General features: G+C 44.3%; 1 protein-coding gene and 1 non-coding gene across 2 annotated transcripts; one reads left to right on the forward strand and one right to left on the reverse strand.

Annotated features, from left to right (window-relative positions):
• The first annotated feature begins 268 nt into the window (after positions 1–268).
• ism2b (isthmin 2b) lies at positions 269–11,470 on the forward strand. Its single transcript, XM_040160806.2, has 6 exons — positions 269–948; positions 3,979–4,230; positions 5,822–6,155; positions 8,192–8,329; positions 8,429–8,497; positions 9,073–11,470. Exons 1-6 carry the CDS (start codon positions 838–840, stop codon positions 9,588–9,590), a joined length of 1,422 nt encoding a protein of 473 aa, XP_040016740.2. The 5' UTR covers positions 269–837; the 3' UTR covers positions 9,591–11,470.
• Positions 11,471–17,257: 5,787 nt separating this feature from the next.
• trnat-ugu (transfer RNA threonine (anticodon UGU)) lies at positions 17,258–17,330 on the reverse strand. The gene has a single exon. It is a non-coding gene; the product is annotated as a tRNA-Thr (tRNA).
• Between the last annotated feature and the right edge of the window lie 87 nt (positions 17,331–17,417).

Genomic DNA, 17,417 nt, shown 5'->3' on the forward strand with positions numbered 1-17,417 from the left:
CTGAAGGCACACGCAGATTGTACAACTCGTATGATAGTTTCCAATTAATCATTATTTCAGAATAGTGAAATAGTATTTAATTGAAAAAATGTGGTATTCACAGAAGTGTACACGTCCCATTCATGTCCTGATTTGTAGCCCACTGTAGGTTCTCACACACACACACACACACACACACACACACACACACACACACACATCTGTGAGCAATAAGCTTCCCACCCCCAACTATTCCACCAGCATCAACCTTCTGAATGCGTGCGTAAAAGGCGAGTCTCCCAAAACCGGTCGGCTGGGCGGTGCACGCAAAGATACGCACGCATCCGCTCGCGCCGGTGGATGAACTCCAGCGGGATAATGGATGAACGCTCCGGGTAGACAGCGAGAGCGCACCGCGTGCGCCGATCTCCAGACGTCAATGCACTGGGAGCAAACACCCACCCACGACGCAGTGACTCACAGCTCGAAGTAGTCGAATAAGCGAGCGTCGGTGCGGACGGGGAGATTGCGCGTGTGCCGCCTCGCTCGTCCGCTACTTAAAGCCCCGCCGGCGGCTCTCTATGGGAAGAGACGCGGGGAACTCGAGCCGCCACCCGGACTGAACGCTGATCGCGGTATGGACAGCACGCGGGCGACCTGCGCGCGCTGGTGCGCGTCCTCATAGAGAGCGGCACAAGGAGTCCGACGCAGTCTGACCCGTTCCTCCTGAGTCCAGGCTGCTGACCAGCGGGAGAACCGTCCCGCAGGAACCCCCCCCCCCCCAGAGAGAGAACCCCCCCTCAGAGGAACCGCCCGACAACCTAACGAGTCCTCCAAGGAAGGTCCGCAGCGGAGGACATGGGTGAAGAGGCCGCCGCGAGATGTCCCCTGCTGGTCCTCGTGCTGTCGGTCCTCCTCGTCGGCCCGGGGACAAGCTTTCCCACCGGGCACAAGAACGGTGTCCACATGGTGAGTTGGCTTCGCTTCTCCGGTCCCCGTGGACCTATTTTAACTTTAGTAAGTTGAAGCAACACGTCTTAAAAAGCTGCGTAGTCTTTAGAAAGTAACACCTGCACCAAACAGAAGCATTTGTCTCTCAGATGATGAGCATCTTTGCTTACTTGTAAAATGTCCATTCGGTAATTATGTGATCAGCCTTATTGCTTAATATCTTCCTTAAGGTCAATGCTTTGTCAACATTGGGCTTTTGTAAACGTCCATGACAATAAAGTCACATTAAACGAAACTATACAAATATCACAAACCTAATTCTAATTTTTTTTAATACACTCGAATGTAAATGCCAATTTCTTTGAAATGTAATGTCATTAATACAAGTTATTTTCAACACATTCTCCTTTTTATACCAACCTGAGTGTCATAGAAAATAAGTGGAACTGCTGCTTTTTTTTTTGGTGTTGCCTTTAGTCTGTTTCCATCAATAAAGTGATGTGAAAGGACCAAATCTCCTCCTCCAGTGTGGTCGGCTTTTACTGGGCATGCACGCTGAGCGCTGCGTCTATGGGAATGTTTGTGTTGCACACGGGCAGATCTGGATATCAAAGCCTTTCGCTGTGGGCTCGGGTCAGAGTTCAGTTTGTGCCTTTGAACCCTCCTTCCTGTGTGGCCTGGAGCCCCTATTGAGACTCTCATCATCTGTTTGATTGATGCCAAAGCAGAAATAGGGAGGGAGGGAGGAAAAAGAAAGCATTAGTGAGAAGTCAGAAATAATCTCTCTGTGGCTGTGTGAGCGTTCGCTTCATTCACCAAAAGGCCCCGGTCGGCGACTCGGTGCCCTTGCCTGTGACTTGGTGTGGATGGAGAGGAGAGATTAGCAGAGAAGGAGGAGGGGAGGCTCAGTAACAAAACGCTTATGTAACCAGAATAAGGCGAGCCCGGCGTCTCTCACGCTGCCGCTCGGGTCAAGTGTCATTCGTCTGATTGTTTACATTGGCTCTTTTTTGTGTTAATGTGGAATTTCCTGTTTTTGGTTTTACCCCCCCCCCCCCCCCCCATCCCACAGCAAGGAAAAGGAAAGGAGGGGTTCATGTTGCAGTGGCCTCTTTGGATCTAAATATCTGGACCTGGTTGCCAGGTCCAGATATTTAGATCCATTTTGGATTTGTTGCTCCACTTTCCACCCTGACCTCCCAAACCTCACCCTGATTCCACCGGGCGTGCATTTGTTGTCCGGGTTCCATTTGCTAAAGATGGCGATCAAAGAGCGCCCATAGTTTATTGTTCTCGTGTAATGGTTTGGAAACAGCCAAGTGCAGAGGCCTCTGATATCTGCAGGCACATAAATCAGGGCTGCCTTCCCAACCGGCCCCCCCCCCCCAATCCCACCGGCTTCTGTCGCTGCTCCTCAGACCTTGCTGCTCCCCTCCTGTCTCCCTGACCTGAATGTTTGTGGCCATCAGCAGTAGCTATGACAGCGGCTCAAAATGGATCCAGTCTCCATCCGTTTAGTAATAAAAGCACACAATGCACATTGGTGAGGCAGAGGATTTAGAGAGAAAACGGTCTCCAGACCAGAGCCAGGTCCTTCACTGCAGCCAGATAGTCTCACTCTTAAACACGCTGCATGCCATCGGCCATCCGGCCTTTGATCAGAAGCGCCCCACTACAGAGGAGAGCAGGATCAGAGAGACCGAGGAGGAGGAGGAGGAGGAGGAGTGATATACAGGATCCAGATGTGTAACAAGACGCGATGAGAAGGGTGTGAAAGTATGTGGCCTCTCTCGTGACTCTAGACCCTCTGCATGTGAGGGCGGAGGTGTGAATTGGTGTGTAATGTGAATATAGTCACTGCTGGACAGTGACACACTCACAGTGCTCACAACCGGCCTGTAGCACCATCACATGGAGACTTCAACGCTGGAGGATTTCTTCAATAAATTCTCGTATAAGACAGCACACTTTAAGTGACCTAAAGGACAATTGATAATCTCACTGGTTGATCATTATTTTGCTCTAATAACGTTATAACCAGTGGTGAAAGAAAGCCAGTAGATTATTTTACAGAGACCAAGGCTGAACGTGCTACTTGTCATTACCAGTTTACATTTATTTACCGAAGGGGCCAACTTCTTTTCATCTAACGTTCATCATGCTTGAACGGCTTCTCCTCTAAACAGGAATTGTGTGTTCACATTCTTGACACAACTTCTTTATGGGACAATCAGTGCGTCGGTGAAAGATACGCCCCGTTCTACAGGCTATAAGTATAAATCATCAACCTGTTTTTTTTTAATCATTCACACAATTCACAAACTGCTTCTGGTTTGTTGCAGACCACGAACTGGCTTATGACGAAAGTCAATGTCCAGTCCAGTTACAAGATTTAGCCAATTTATCCAAATCTGAATCATAGAGACATGAGTGACCAACAGACCAGTCTGTGCATTACAGGTACGGCTTTTTAAACCAAATAAAAAAACTATTCTCAGTCCCTCTATTCCAGATTAACGGAATTGCAGAGCTACAATTCCCCACCGTTCTACTGCCACCAATAATCACCATAATCTCAGAGATCAACATTCATCCCTGCCGGGCTCATTAACTGTAAAACCTGGAAGGTCAAATGAAGTGGCGGCCATATTAGCGGCAGCACACGCTTGTACCAGCTTAGGAGTCCCACGCCTCCCAGGCCCTCTCATTAAAGCCAAAAGAGGATCTCTCTCTGTCAGAGGCCCCCCTTTGTCCACAGCCTGGATGCCATGACTGCTGTGGGAAAAAAAGAAAAGAATAAATGAACGAAGGCTGGTTGGTCACTTGTGCTGGATGCATCAGGGGCTCGTATTGCTGACCAAGCTACAACGTGGTCGACTGGTTAAACGTATCTTCCCTGAGATATACTAATATATTTCTATCATTATTCCTGGCATATCCACTGGCTAATCCCGTTGTTTGATTGATTGTTCAAGGTGTAAATCAGATCCGAAGGCATTGTCTTTCATCGATTTAGTCTTTATTTTGTGTCCCTGCTGGTTCTCTCAGGCTCACGGCCTCTCTATTTCCAATGGTGGGATCCAATATGTGCCTGAGGATTCAGAGCAGCAGAACCAAGTCCGGAGTCTCCTGTCTGAGCCGCACAGCCACCAGAGGAGGTGGTCCCATCCCCAGCACCACTCTGTAGGTGTTCTTCCACAGCCGGAGCCTGAGGAGGAGACTAAACCCTTCATCCTAGACCTTAAGAACTTTCCAGAGCTGGCCAATGCTGACATACACCCGCAGAACCCCAACATCCAGGTGAGTCTGAAGGGATCAGTTCCTTAGACATCCTTACACCGTTTCAAACGTGCCTTTTGGGAATAGGGCGTATTGCATGGCCAACAGACATGCTCATTGAAGGGCTGTTGAGAGCCGCTCATCGCCCGTTGACCCCAGGGTAGTGAAGAAGACTTGGACCTGGTTGGATCCATCATCCAGCACTAACAGTGGATGAGTTACATGCTCAAGCTTATTAAAAGTGAACGCGTAAAGTAGATCAGAGCTTCGGTTCCTTAAAATACGCCATGGACGCCGACACATACAGATGGACTTGCTTGGCTGTTATAGAAAAATGATATGGAACAAAAAAAGTCTAGAAAATTGTAATGTTCTGGCTCGGACTAGAGATTTCTGAACCCAATAAAACGACAATTGCTCAAAATTTGGACACAATTCAAATTGAAAGAAAAACAACGTGCCTGAAATAGATTTCTCTGGACCCCCAGAAACCAGGAGAAAGGACTTGTTAGTTTTTCAGACGTATGGTTCAAAAGCTAGAGTCTCGACGGGTATATTGGGGGAAAATCGGGTCATGTGTGAAGTGCTAGATGTTCTATTTGTAGGCTATGACTTCATTTTAAACTAAGGTTCATGGAAGGAAAACATTAACTTATTCTGTGTTAAAGGATTTATTTTTTGTTTTTTTCTACTTATAAGATCAAAATGATGTGTAAAAACTCTCAACGGACAATCATTTGTCTGAACTTTACACACAGTACCAGTCAAAAGTTCGGAAACACTTTCTAATTGAATTGGACGAGAAAATGTGTCAAAACATTTCACTGGTACCGTATAAAACAAGTCTTCAGTCTTAGCGAGGTGTGCTAAAGGGAAACGGGCCCTGTAGTCATACGTATTTGCCAGTAAGTCGTCATCACGTTCGAAACTGACCCAGAGTTTTCAAACATATTTTCTGCCAGTTGCCCTTTCTAGCTCTGGTCAGCGTGAGCAGGATGTGGTTAAATGGACATAATGAGGTCTTCATCACATGATCACAACTAAAAGGTATATTCAACTTAGACCGATTAAAGCGTTTCCAATCCCCGTAGAGCTTTCCTAACTGTGACATTGATTTCACAACGGAACAAAACGCTTCCCTCTGTCGTCTCCCTGCTTGCTGCTTGGCCTTCACATCAGCTGCTCTTGGATGAGTCATATTGAGCTAACGAGAGGTAGTTATCCAGAATAAATGCTCATGTTCTCTCCCTGAGAGGATTGTTTGGTTGGCTGAAGCTCACGTCTGGCTGGCTGACTTAGATCAGCAGGTTTGTTTGCTAGAAACCTTCTCAACCGATTTGAGTTGGTTCATTTCTTCTGAAGTGCTTCTAACTCAAAAGTATCGGAGGTACTTTTAGTTTTTAGAAGGGACATTTTGGCATAGTCAGACTCAACGTGGCAATGCGAGGTCAATACTTGAGTCATTGCATTCTACTCACCATTAGTGTGTCATTTATGAGATTTGTAGTTCAGACCAACAGGAGAGTTTTAAAGCAAATGTGTGTGCTGTCCAAGATCTGATCAGCGACGCACACACTTCAGACTTCCAATGGCCCTCTCTGTTTCTGCGTAGGTAACCATTGAGGTGGTGGACGACCCTCAGATGGAGGTAGAGATAGACGTTGCCAAGGAAAAAGACTGGCTACCTTCTTCCTCCTCCTCACCTTCTTCCACGGTGGATTGGCTCGGTGGCAAGACGCTTTTCTGGCCTCTGTTCTGGAGTTACACCGACAGCGAGTCCAGCGAGGACAGCAGCAACCGGTCAGGCGTGGGGGAAACTGGCGAGGAAGAGGAAGAGGAGGATTACTCCCTGGATTACGGTAGCGAAGAGCCGTTACCCAGCGGAGTGGGCGGAGACTGGGACACACGCTGGAAAGAAGGCTGGGATCCAATGCAGAGCTACTATGGTAAGGTTACTAAAGTGGTAGTTAGTTCTGACTTTAGCCAATGATTATGGCTTTTACAAAACAACCAAAATATGTCCAGTGAGTTTTATCAAATAAGGTGAATGCAAAAAGGGAAAGTGTGGAATTTCAATTAGTAAATTCATCAAATAGAGATGTAGACAATGGAAATATCTGGAAGGAGAGACGGAGGGAAGTTCAGAGGTGCTCATCAAGCCTGCATGATACCTGCCTCCACAGCCGAAGAGAACCAAACGATGTCAGCATGCAAGGCATCATGAGCATTCGACCATCAGGGCATTGTGGGTAGTGCGTACTTTGAAGTCGACACTGGTCGTGTTGGGGGAGAGGCCTGTCCTTTGAAGATGGGTTCGATGAGCTCGCTAATGGCAGCGTGAGGCCGCCACTGTTCCCTGGGACAAAACAGCCCTCTGCCTTTGGACAATTAGAGGGCAGATTTGGAACTCAGAATGACAGGCGCCATCCGGCCAGTCTTTTCATCTTTCCCTCCCATACCCCCCCAAACACATAACTTGGCGTCCCTCGCTGCCTTTTGCGGCTCAGCCTTTAGAGCCAGTTCAAGAATTTTGAGGGTCTTTTGGTGCTCTGCAAAACTCTTAGACCTCGTTTCCCCTTTTGTAATTCTGCCTTCTTCCTGTTGGAAAACATAAACCACTTGTTCATTTGTGAAGATAGTAAATCAGTCGGGGAGAAAGGTGAACGTAGTGAATGAAAGGGACAGAGAAATAAAGACAAAGGGGACGTCGGATAGGCAGAGCAGTGTGGGCTCACTACATCCTGTTGTTGTTGTTGTACATAAAAACACAAATGCATGTTCCAGCAGGTGGCTAGTTAGCGCTAGTTTAGATTCTTTAAGCGTTCCCCTATATCAATTTGAACGGCTGTGCGTGTAGTTGAGCCGGCAAAAGGCAACAATGTCGATTAAGGGGTCACATCCAAAGACTTGGTGAACATAAACCAAGATGTCTGCCGTGGCTTCTTTTGTAATTAAGACTCTCCTGAGACTTCTTCTCGCATGGCCACATGGCTACTTGGCAGCGTCCACGAAGTAAAATTGGATGCTCGCTACACCCACGCAGGTATTTCTTCACCCACCTCGCCTTTAATCAAGATTGACTTTTTTTCACTGTTATTAACACCACAAGGAAACAGCGCGGAGGCGGACAGCCACAGCCCAGCTTCTCTCTCTAATTTGACTCCGACCTTCTTAAAAAGAATACGGGTTTGCATAGGATAGGTTGGAGCAGGAGAACATGGTCATTTATATGGAAGGAGACTGTACAGTCCTCCATAAGACCGTTGAAGTACAGACGGAGCTCTCCTTAACACAAATCTGTAGGCGCTTTTGTTGTTTGTGTTGTTTTCACCCTGTATTTCTCGTGTCAATCAACACTATTAGGAGGTTAAATTCAGTCCCCAAAGGAAAGTATGTCAACTTATTTGATCGAGTAAGATTTCAGTGTGTTCATCTCATTACAGTAAAATGGGATTGTCAAGCAGACAAACGTACCGACACTGTCACAAATGTTGCGTGTGCCTGACAAACTGAACTGTTTGTATGACACAGTCCAACTTAACTGAATGCAATCGCGTGTGGACTGCAGGGGAGCCTGTTCAAAGCAAACGTTCCAAGGAGGCAGGTCTTTGCTCCAATAGGTGATAGATTTAGTTATTTTCACGTTTCCAGTTTCTTTCTCCAACGTGTCCATTCGACCTGTGACCTCTGCTGACCTGATCAGAAAACAACACAGTACCATCTAGTGGGCTGAACAAGCCATTGATTTTATTATTCAAGCTATTCTATTATACTTTATATAATAAAAGGTCGATTCTTGGCTTCCGTGTATCTTCACAAAACCCCCACCAACTAGGAGGCATGATGTTGGAGCTCCTGTAACTGAATTAACTTTCATTTTGTATTCCCTTAATTTCTCAAATATGTGAATGATATTGAGTTTAACAAAAACAGAAAACATAATGGCACAAAGCGTGTTTGCATTTTGTTTTCCTCCCCACAGAGAAGGAGACAGATGAGTGGACTCCCTGGTCTCCCTGTTCAGTGACATGTGGAAACGGTGAGAAGAAGAGGACCAAGTCCTGTGGCTACTCCTGCACCCTGACCGAAGCCTCCAAGTGTGACCTGGAGCCTTGTCCTGGTGAGACTATATTTCCCTTTCAAGGGAGACACTACTAAACCAAAGCCACAGTATTTGGATTTATGATTTTGAATCTACTGACGTATCTTCTCTTTGTAGGTGAAGTCAACACTGTGGTTGAGCCTTTCCCTTTTGAGATGGAGAATGGCACACAGCCATTTGGTACAGGTGAGTTTTTCTAATGGAAAGTTCTCAAAAACATATTTCCTTGACTTTTAACAATTGCACGATACATTCATCCATTAACAGCAAGCAGTTTATACTGTACAGTCCACAAGTGTAACATGTAACCTATAGATAGTATAGACTTATTACACTTTGATGGAGCTCCTCTATTTTGATTGTGCGCATGGAAACATACGACCACATATGTGACATCACGTGTCGCTACTCAGCCAATCGAATCTGTATCTGTATTCCGATCTGTTATGTATTTTATTCTTAAACCCACTCTTTATTTTACTTCAAATTAGATGAACATTTTATTATCTGAGGGTAAATGATGACATGAAGGTTAAAGAGATTAGAGTGGTGGGAAGACTAGAAGAGAGAAATATCAGTACAATTACCATTTAATTGGACAGCCTTGGATTGTGGTAACAATCTGACAATGGGGAATGTAGCACGAGTGCGTAGCAACGTAGCATCTTAACAGGACATACCCTGTAAGCGCTGCCCACAATGCCACCATGTACAACTCTAGCCAGCAATGGCACGTACTATTACTTTTGTCTTTCCCAAAGATGTGGACAGCTGTGAGAAGTGGCTGAACTGTAAGAGCGAGTTCCTCCAGCGGTACCTCCACCAGGTGCTGTCTGAGATGCCCAGCTGCCCCTGCTCCTACCCTTCTGAAGCGGCGTACGCCGTGGTCAGCGTCCACGACGAGAGTCGCGGCCGACCGTTCAGCTGGCGCGATGCCAGCGGCCCCAAGGAGCGACTGGACATCTACAAGCCGTCGGCGCGGAGCTGCATCCGCTCGGCACTTTCCAGCGACTCGTCGACCCTCGCCGCGCAGCAGTGCTGTTACGGCGACCGCGGTCGGCTGATCACACGCGGGAAAGGCGCAGGGACGCCTAACCTGATCAGCGTTGAGTTCTCCCCCGAGCTGCACTTTAAAGTCGATGTGCTGCCTTGGATTCTCTGCAAGGGCGACTGGAGTCGCTTCCATGCTGTGCGCCCACCAAATAATGGATTGAGCTGCCCGGAAAATCCCCACGAAGACGTGTTCATGAACGAACTGGAGGAGGCCAGGGAGTACTGAGGGACCACAGCCAAAACTACCACTTGACTCAGTCAAGGGGGCCAATCCTAATTTGAGAGGAGACGATGAAATGAAATGGTACATCTGAACCCGGCTGTGCATCAGGCGTTAACCAAGCGCTGACAGAGAGAAATGCACATTTGTGGTTCGGATGTTTGGGAGGTTTAGGTAGGGTAGTCGCGTGGCTGTCTCAAATTAGGATTTGTGTCCTGATATCAGGCTCACATGAACTGATGTATAAGAATGGAAAATGCAGTGTTCTCCCATCACTTGCTAACGTGTTTCACATCTCTCTCTTTAAATCCACACTCTCCTGTGTGTGTGTGTGTTTGTGTGTTTGTGTGTGTGTGTTTGTAAGCATGACGTCTTCGTATTGCCTTTTCGCTGATGTCCTGGAGCGCTTGTGATTGACCATACCAACACACGGTAGACATCCAGATCATGCTTCTTGTAGGTTTTACAAAACGTATAAATGTAAGCTGCTTATATTGATGAAGTAAACACATGCATGGGAAAGGTCCAACAGAACTAATATCCCAACTATGCTGCTACACGATCAGATCCTTCCGGTTTTACAAAGGTAGTGAGGGGAACTAGACAACAGAACATGGGTAAACCCAAAAGAGGCCTAACGAGCTCACAGTAATGTGCATTTCAGTCATTCAATTGTATTACACTAAAGTTGGTGGTATCTCAGCCAGAGAGGTAAGCTAAAAAGATTTGAAACGGTGTGCTCTCTGCTGAGCGTTATAACCATATTGTATTGGCATCATGTTTTTGTCACAGATTGATTTCATGTTTCCTCACACTTTAGGAACCATGGAAATAATATGACCTGGGTGCCAAAGAGTTAAAAATCAGACAGTGGCAAATCTCTATGGTGCAAATGTAAGTAAAGTTCTGTTCAACAGTGAGCGGATTGAGCTCATAGATCTCAACAGTCTTCTCATGGGGACTGGCTGAACGATAAACACATTTGTTAATTTACCTCGACAGCTGAGCGCTATTGGAAGTAGCAATTTCATCCCAAGATACCATATTTTATCTTGAATTTGAGTGAAAGGACAAATCTCGCATCCAAACCCCTGAGAGGACATGTCCTTTAACCCTGACTAACATAGAGGTTAAGGAAACATGGTAAATACCTATTTAGGTATGTTCAACCATAATTACGATAGTTTTCAGCATTGTAGGAGGAGCTGTTTTCACACGGCAGCTAAACGTAGCGACCAGCCTTTTTTCAGGAATTTTGCCTCCAGATTTTGAAATCACCAAACGTTAAAAAGGAAGGCACTTTAATTAAGAAATGTGTGTGTGTGTGTGTGTGTGTGTGTGTGTGTGTGGTGGTAACAGGATCGTCTGGGCACCCGGGCCTAGACGCCTTTGAAAGGGATTTTGATAAATCTTTTATGGCGTATATATATATATATATATATATATATATATATATATATATATATACACACACACAAACAAACAAAAATCACTACTCCTATTGGCCATTTGTTGATACTGCTATTATGGAGGGAAACAAACCAGAAACGCTGCATTGTTCTGTGAAAGTGTATATACAGAGTGTTCTGTTGAGGAAAGTGTGATCTTGTTGTGATCTTTGAATCTAGTATTACATATGGTGTTGTACAGTATTTATTTTTCTGCTCTTTTTTTTTTTAAGTTCGCTGAAGCTTTGAAATGTCTCTATACTCGGTGCACTAGTCTGACGGAGAAACGAAGGCAGCCACTATCAAAGGGAAACCACTTGCCACATATCACTTAATACAACAACATAAAGCGTCTTTTCCGTTCTACTTTGTACTGCAGTGCTTTATGGATGTGTTGTTTCTATTATGCTGAAGAAATAAATAAAGCCCTTGCATTCATCATCTGACTCCTTAATGTGCCGTTTCTTTTTCCACACTTTCACGACTATGGTGGAGCCAAGCATAGCAACATTCCTTCAAACTCAACTGAGTAGTTCTTCTCTTTTATTGACCAACACAGCTAAACTTTTCCATTAGCATTCAGGCTTTCCAGTAGGTCAATTTAACAATAAAGAATAGTTGGACATTTTGGGAAATATGCTTCTGTGCCTTCTTGCCTACACACACAGTAATGCAGGGGAAATGGTGTTTGATTATTATTCACGTGATGATTGTACAATTTAAATAATCCAGCAGCCAGGTAGTTTGCTAGTTAGTTTGTGTAATCAGCCATGCTTTCATGCTACACTGGTTACAGAACATTGCCCCAACAGTGGGCTGGTGGCCAGTATTGGAACCATGGTCTGTCTTTGACTTCCTGCCGGTAGGAGACAATGCAGCTGGTCTCCTTTCAGTGAACTAGTCTCCTAGCTGCTGTGAGTGAGACAAGAACCGCAGCTAGCTAATCATTATCTCATTTTCAAATTCACGAAATCACACATGAATGTCTTTGATGGTGATGGTGCGCCAGAATTCACTGCAGTCGGAGACTTCAACTCCCAGAGCGTCTCAATGTGCACTTCAAATCTGGTTTTATTTTGTAGACTACCAAACCATACTTCTTATATTACCTCCTGTCGTTGTTCACTTTCCCGCCGTTTTTTACCCACACTGTCTCCAGTTTCCCATCACACACTATTTACAACCTGAGGCCCATGAGGAACAAAGCCCTGTGATCCCTGAAAATTCTACCACACACCAAAATATCATACCAATATTTTGCCAAAACTAAGCAGACTGTGCGTTTCGGGGCCTATTGTATCGAAGCTAGATGCTAACAAGGAAAAAAGCCAGCCAGTTACACACAGGGCGTTGTTGTTGAACACCCACCTATACCTGGTTCCAGATGCCCTCACTCGACAGTATGTCTCGGAGGATTCTCTGTCCAATCAAGTCACTATCTTTCCTCCACCCTGTGTGGTAGCTGCAGTTACCTGTCTTCCAAAACTATACCGTTAACTCAATCTAGAATCTAGGTGGAGCTCCAACAGCTCTCAGACTGAAACTGCTTGACAATGACGATCCATCCGACATTCAATCAGTGCCTTCCATCAATCATCCTGCCTTCTTGGGTTGATGGCTCCTGTATGTACGTTGTCGTGGTCGAGGCTACCAGTAGTCCAGTAGACCAGTAGAAGAGAGGTCTTGGGTCCCTTGGTCCTTAATGGATCCCCCAGGGAGTTTCAGTAGACTCAACCGGACAAGCCCGGGGGAGTACTTAGAGGCTCCCGTTGAGGGAGCAGTGAGTCACGGTCCGCCAGCACCAACAATGATAGAGAGACCATGCAGCGGTTAGTTGATGCACCCAAACAAACTGCATTAAGGGGGTAAATGCTCCAGGCGGTTTGCCAGTTTACAGCCCAATCACAAATGAAAACCAGCACAATTAAGAAAAAGAAAATCCCCAAATCATGATCCGATTTCATTTTCCATTCAATTTCTTTTGTATTGCCCCAAATCACAAATTAGTGTCAGATGGCTTTTTAACGTAAATGCTAAATTGTTTATTTATCTCTGCAAAGCACTTGTGGCTTTGTGTGTTAGCATGTGCCTCAATGAGAATAATAGTGTATCACGATAGGATTTAATTAAGAGTCAGGCATAAATTCTCTTGCTTGCATGTGTTAGCAGTGCGTGCAGTGACTAGTTTTACCAACAGTATTCCTTATTTACATTTTATTTACAAAAATGAGATTAGTTTTTAAATTTACTTCATGTCTGAGTCAAAGGTTCTACTAATATTTTATATGAGTCGTAGAAACAGTCGATCTCTGGCTTTTCAAAAACGGCATGTTTCCAGAAGAGTGATTACTTTTCAGGACTTTCAGTTATAGTTGTAGGGTCCAAGCGAGAGGACGGTGTGTTGCTGTGTAGACCAGCTGGATATGAAAACCATACAGATGGTTCCATTCAACCAGACAAAACAAGGCCTGTTAATACATAAATGAAACCTCCTAAACCCCTGCATGTCTCCACTGTGGTATCTAGGTTGATCTTTTTCTAACATCATGTTTTCCAGGGTCTAGACTCCTTCCAGAGTATTAAATAACATTGAGATTAAAAGTTTAAAGGTCAGAGTAATGCAATTCCATAGGTTTAAGCAACCCCAATATTCCATTTAGACCCTCTAATTCCTGCAGGTCGTGCTGTCGATCGTTCACCCAATAGAAATGAAGGGGGAAAGGTCTGCCTGCACGTTTACAACAGAACTTTGGGTCAAATGTGAGATACGTCGTTAGCAGAAGATGGAGTAATGTTTTGTGCATGAACAAGGATATACTTAGAAATCCCTAACCATCAGTGTGGCACATATCTAGTGTGGCTCGAACACTTGTTTGCTTGGTAGGTCTGCTACGGTCCGCTAGTGACTCCTAGGTGGACTACAGATGAGTTCTGAGTGGAGGGAAGCCAAACACATGCGGACCACATTTCTGCCACAGAATGGAAGATAAATAACCTCAGATGTGTTGACAGAGGGGAGAGCAGAGAGAGAGAATACAGAAAGAAATGGGAAAATAACATGAAGGAGAGGAGGTTTTAAAGCTCTGAGGCTTAAAGATGTTATCTGGAATATTGAAAGGCGCCTTTTAAAAACCTTCTGATTGTGGTTACTCAGAAATTCAAACTGACGATTACATTTCAATTTAGCGTGGTTGTTGTCTTGTTGTCTATTGTCTGTTTTGTGTCTACTGTCACGCACCAACCGGCAAGACAAATTCCTTGTAGGTTTGACATATTTTGGCAATAAATGTTCCCTGATTCCTGATTCCTGATTGTTTCACATACAAAATGTGACTCAATTGGATTGAACTTAGTTTCAGAATGCACACCTACATTTCATTCTGTCGTGTGTGTGTGTGATGTGATTCGTTCCTGTAGTTGTGTTGACCCCAGTTGGTAACCCCAGGCCACGCCAACAACCATGCACTCCCACTAACAAGGGTTCAGCCAAACCATCCTGGAGGCACACACGTTGCATTGAAGGTAACAAATCCCATACACATGCTTGCTGCAATGTCTACATGATTTGTGAGAACGCCGGTGGCTTTTAGGATCTTGTGGATTATCTGGAGTTCAATTTGTCCCGTTCCTTGACACAGAGGAAGGCCTTGTTCTGAAATAATCAACAAGACTAATCTCGAAACGGAGCCTCCACTCACTCAAATCCAAGAGTTGTGGAGCACAAGTTTTGGAGCACAAAAAACACAAGTGTGTATTTTTAATTTTGTGGCATGTTTCCTCCAGCTTTAGGTGATATCGGTGGTTACCATGTGAATGTATAACAGTGCTAAACTGCCGGTTGTGTTGTTTCATGAGCCAAAGTGCTGGACACATTTACATTTTGACTTAATGATTGTCAGAACGACAACACCATACATTGAGTCCCAAGTATATAGTCTACTAACATCATGCTGAGCATGAGGTTGGTGAATGTTAATGAATCATAGTACTGATGGCAGAATAAGGCGGCTTTGTGTAGCTCCTGTCATCAGTGTATGGATCGGTGTGAATAATGAGAAGTAGTGACAATATGTTTGATGTTTACTATCAAAATGTCCTTTCCTCTTGAATACTTTTCATGCTCTTCAAATCATGGGAACCAATAACAGGCAAATTGTTTTACAAGCCAGAACAATATTCAGCCGAATAACCCCAACGCTGGACATCAATATCCTCAAAGAAGATGACGGACATTCTTTGGATGCACCAGACGCGACCAATGCTTGTTTGCTTACTCGTGTCCAGTGGGAGTCTTAATTTGCTCCGTCTGTTGATATTACAAATCAAAAGAGCAGCCAACACAATACCTTTGGTCATGAGAGGGGCCTGCAGATCCAGTAGTACTGAGGCGGCGGCGGCCAGCCAGCCATAACAACATCAAACAGCCCGTAGCCTTCAGCGTTTACACAGAGCCAGGACCCTGGACCCAACATCTGACGGCTCGTTCGTTTTAAGATAAGAATGCAGACAAGCTCGGTGTTTAATGCAAACAATATGTGCAGGTATGAGGAGGTCATAGTTGTACAAGTGGATGGCTTGTGGAAGAAAGAAGAAAGAAGAAGAATGTGGTACGTTAGGTCAGATGAGTTTCTCCTTGTATGTTTGGCATATTTTGGCAAATAAATGTTTCCTGATTCCTGATTCTTGGATACCATAGATCGGATTGTGAGATATGGGCAGAATTGTTGTTTATATGTGCACTACAGGGCCAGCGTTGATCCTCGCAGGATTTTGAATCTGTGCTGTATTCCTTGTTAGTCATTGTTTGCAAGGAAAAAGCCCTCCCTGCTGGCCACCACAACTAGGTACACATACCTCAAGGAGCGGTCGACCTGCAGCGGTTCTATACATCGCAAATTACAGAGTTAAGATACCGAGATTTGTTTGCAATCTTAATCAGAACAAAACTGCTTCATATTCGAGACATTTATTTTGTCACATTCTGAAAAATGTATCTGCTAATCAGTAGTTGCATTGAAAAAGGTAAGCTTCTAAATGGATAGCCTTCTCCATTTCAATTCTAGAATGACAGTTGTTGTAAGCCTGTAACTAAGAAATTCCCCTACAAAATGTTTGACAAATTGTTTGTTAAACAAAATGTAACATAGTAAAATATTGCATTTTCCTAAGGCTCATTTCAAAAAAGGTTTGCCCCCCAAAAGTCCAAAACCCAAACATTTTATGATGATCATCACAGAAAAAGTTGGTACAAGTAAATATATTATCAAAATTGTTGCCAATTACATTTTACTAACTAATACTGTTATGTATGCATTGTTTGATGAATTGATTTTCTGGGTTACATCACTTTTATCACAGGAAACATTGAGTCCTGAATGAGCTAGAATCAGTCAGAAATACCATTGTATGATATGGATTAATGTATATGCTAAATAAATAAGATTCTGTACAGAAAGTGCGTCACTTTATGCAGCTTGAAAAAAATGACTGACTCTAAATCTGATGTTTTTCCTTGCATGCTTACTTTGCTGGGGCCTTTTATCTCTTTTTAACACTGCTGAATGTGATAAATGAATATTTCCACAAGCAAACATAGGTGCTCATTTGATTCACAATGTCCATCTGCATCACTTAGCCGATCACTTCTGAACGCATTGCTTTCCTAATCCTGTGTGGGATTCTGTGTTGACTCAAACCATTACTGCTATTTCAGTGCTTCTGGAGATGAGTGTAATTGTATAAAGGGAGTATTATGTGGGATCTGATGTGTGAAGTGCATCTATCTACGTAGTTATATTCTCCGCTCGGCATCATTAGTACTATTTTTAATCATGGAGGATTTCCCTTGCTGTTTCATGCTGAAACAGACTGCCGAAGGATGAACTTTGCGGATGAAGAAAGAATAATGGGATTCAAAGTTGAGAACAAAGTTTACAAGTTGCAGTGGGTGCATAACACATACACATATTTTATTTAGTTTCACATAGCTCAGCCTTTTAGGCACGTTGCACAAACCTGACAGCAGATATTTATTTTACACAATTGACATTGGTACCCTACAGTTATCTTTAGAAATATGTCAATGATTTGATCATGATCCTAACAGCGACTTTGAAAATATACCTGGCCCAACATAAAAACTAATTTAATTTGATTCACCACATTGTCGACTGGAATCAAGGAAATGTCAACATAAGATATCTGCCGAAAAATGTTCCACACACGAGGCCCCAGCGAGGATCGAACTCGCGACCCCTGGTTTACAAGACCAGTGCTCTAACCACTGAGCTATGGAGCCCGTCATGGTGCAGCGTTTGAATAAAACGCTTTATGTATACCTACCTCACCTACAAACACACATCTTTCGGTGATATTACCAAAACCT

The sequence above is a fragment of the Gasterosteus aculeatus genome, chromosome 18, assembly GCF_964276395.1.
Source record: "Gasterosteus aculeatus chromosome 18, fGasAcu3.hap1.1, whole genome shotgun sequence".
Classification (NCBI taxonomy): domain Eukaryota; kingdom Metazoa; phylum Chordata; class Actinopteri; order Perciformes; family Gasterosteidae; genus Gasterosteus; species Gasterosteus aculeatus.

What these genes read in the sequence shown, in the direction of transcription:
- ism2b (XM_040160806.2), top strand. Translation starts at nt 838, where the DNA reads ATGGGTGAAGAGGCCGCCGCGAGATGTCCCCTGCTGGTCCTCGTGCTG. An exon ending in ACAAGAACGGTGTCCACATG is followed by an intron (nt 949 to 3,978) that starts GTGAGTTGGCTT and finishes TGGTTCTCTCAG; the next exon opens with GCTCACGGCCTCTCTATTTC. An exon ending in TCCAATGCAGAGCTACTATG is followed by an intron (nt 6,156 to 8,191) that starts GTAAGGTTACTA and finishes TCCTCCCCACAG; the next exon opens with AGAAGGAGACAGATGAGTGG.